The sequence below is a fragment of the Myotis yumanensis genome, unplaced genomic scaffold (assembly GCF_028538775.1).
Source record: "Myotis yumanensis isolate MYYU_CA2020_CCGP unplaced genomic scaffold, mMyoYum1.0.hap1 SCAF_1, whole genome shotgun sequence".
Lineage (NCBI taxonomy): Eukaryota > Metazoa > Chordata > Mammalia > Chiroptera > Vespertilionidae > Myotis > Myotis yumanensis.
Genome location: NW_027223752.1, coordinates 79,614,252 through 79,616,823, shown reverse-complemented (window position 1 = coordinate 79,616,823; position 2,572 = coordinate 79,614,252). Strand labels below are relative to the sequence as shown.

Here is a 2,572-nt window from a genome sequence, read left to right as displayed (position 1 = left end):
AATATTTATGGTATTAATGTACCACGTACATTTACTCATTTCCAATTTTATATTTTTATTTTTAACGTGTGTATCTTATGTTCCTAGTTATGATAGGATCCATATCTAATCCTTTTTTTCACACTATCCCTCTTTTCACAGCAGTTGGATGTTAAATATTAGTCAAATTTTATATTACTACATTAAATTAAATTAACTTTTAATTGAAAGCTGGTTATGTTTCTTTTGTATCTTTCCCAGATATAGTCGTAATCATTGTGTAATATTTCCCTGATGTTTTTTAAATTTAGGTAACTGTAGATTGGATACATGGCTCACATAAATGAATCAGTGGTGTCTGAGTTTGTGCTCCTGGGACTCTCGAATTCTTGGGATCTTCAGCTTTTCTTGTTTGCCATCTTCTCTATGGTGTATGTGACATCAGTGCTGGGCAACCTCATGATTATTGTTATCATTTCCTCCGACTCCCATTTGAATTCTCCTATGTACTTCCTGCTCAGTAACCTTTCTTTCATTGATATCTGCCAATCTAACTTTGCAACCCCCAAGATGCTTGCGGACTTTTTTGTTGAGCACAAGACTATCTCCTTCGAGGGTTGCATGGCCCAGATATTTCTTCTTCATAGTTTTGTTGGGAGTGAGATGATGTTGCTCGTAGCTATGGCATATGACAGATTTATAGCCATCTGTAAGCCCCTACACTACAGCACAATTATGAATCGGAGACTATGTATCATCTTTGTGTTTATTTCCTGGGCTGTGGGTATTCTTCATTCTGTGAGCCACTTGGCTTTTACCGTGGATCTGCCATTCTGTGGCCCAAATGAAGTAGACAGCTTCTTTTGTGACCTTCCCCTAGTGATAGAGCTGGCTTGCATGGATACTTATGAGATGGAAATTATGACACTAACTAACAGTGGCCTGATATCGTTGGGCTGTTTCCTGGCTTTAATTGTTTCCTACGTCATCATTTTGATCACTGTCTGGCGCCGGTCCTCCAGTGGGTCATCCAAGGCACTTTCTACGTTAACAGCTCACATCATAGTGGTGGTTCTTTTCTTCGGGCCTTGCATCTATTTCTATATATGGCCTTTTAGCAGACTGTCCGTGGATAAGTTCCTTTCGGTGTTCTACACTGTCTGTACGCCCATGTTGAACCCCATCATCTACTCTCTGAGGAATGAGGATGTTAAATCAGCCGTGCGAAGGTTGAGAAATCGTCACGTGAACTGGAAAAACTAGAGATCACCATGAAGGCATGTAATCCTGAATGAGAATGAAGAGCCTCCACTGGATCACAGCATCATGCCAATTACTGTTGCTAATGACATGGGTTATTGAGACATAGAATTGGATTTTTGTCCTAAGTGCAATGAAATTGCATAAAATCAGTTTTTGGTTTAATAGTATTTAAAGAGAATTTAAAGCATTTTTTTATAATTCTAATGTACAAATTCTCTTAAAATATTTAATAATTCCTTTAAATATTTTATAAAAATTTAGAGTCTAATCTACATAAAATGCTACTTATGTTACTAACCTGTGATTATCTTCAATTGCAGTGATATTTTATACCTTGCAATCACACTGTTTAAGCAAATCGAGTTTCTGATATCTTCATTCAACTTATTCATAACATTTTAAAATATATAGACATAGTAGAAGAAATATTGTATTTTACAACATGGACTTTACCTAATTGATATACATTTACTAGCTTATCTTTTCCTTTGTATTGAATATTTGGTTATTTCTAATTTGGTTGCTATACATTTGGTTATATATAATTTTCCTTACTACTACTCTGTTCCAATAAAAAAAAATTTTGTTTTCTTTTAGATTGATATTCGTCTGTACTCATTATAAAACTTTTTCTAGATATTTGTTGCTATAAGTGGCATATATATTTTTAAGTCTACTTATTTTAAAGTAGAATAATTTGTTACAATAAATTCTGTTATCCATAGAAAATTGCAAATATCTTTGAAATTGATTTAAATATGGCAGCTGTTGAATTATTAAATTCAAAGAAAACATTAATTTTATATGTTTCTAAAACATACAAATGCACAAAGTGACAAAAAATTATTTGAAACTAAAGATCAAATCTGAAATCTATTTTCATATTTCTTGGAAAACAGAAAGAGAAGGTAAAATTCATGTACCTCTAATAATAAGAATTTTAAAATCTATTAATTGTTTTATTTGCTGGTCAAAAGTTTTACTATGTACTTCTTTCTGGATTTATATTATGAAAAAGGCCTTGTAAAAGAGAGGCTAAATGTATTCTAACAATGAAAAAGAGACTAGCTCAACAGAAAATAGAAAGCCTGCATTTAGTACTCTCGATTCAGTTTTTAAATATACTGTAAGACATATGTTAGTGCTATGTGCATAGGTATTAACTCTGCATGCTAAGCCTTAGTACAAGCTGAGTTTTAGATAAGGACAGTCTGTTTGAACCATGATACTATTTAGTTAAGTTTTCTTAGAACTTAGATTTTAGGTCAACTTCATTTGTACAATGTCAAACATGATAATGATCTTTTAAATTTGAATACCTTTTATATAT

At 32.7% G+C, this 2,572-nt stretch overlaps 1 protein-coding gene across 1 annotated transcript; it reads left to right on the top strand.

The window, feature by feature from the left end:
* Positions 1 to 309: 309 nt before the first annotated feature.
* Positions 310 to 1,242, top strand: LOC139003570 (olfactory receptor 4K1). Its single transcript, XM_070405613.1, has one exon. The coding sequence runs from the start codon at positions 310 to 312 to the stop codon at positions 1,240 to 1,242; it is 933 nt and encodes a 310-aa protein (XP_070261714.1).
* Positions 1,243 to 2,572: the final 1,330 nt, after the last annotated feature.

Excerpts from the sequence above, each read along its gene's own strand:
- LOC139003570 (XM_070405613.1), top strand. The coding sequence starts at position 310 with ATGGCTCACATAAATGAATCAGTGGTGTCTGAGTTTGTGCTCCTGGGA.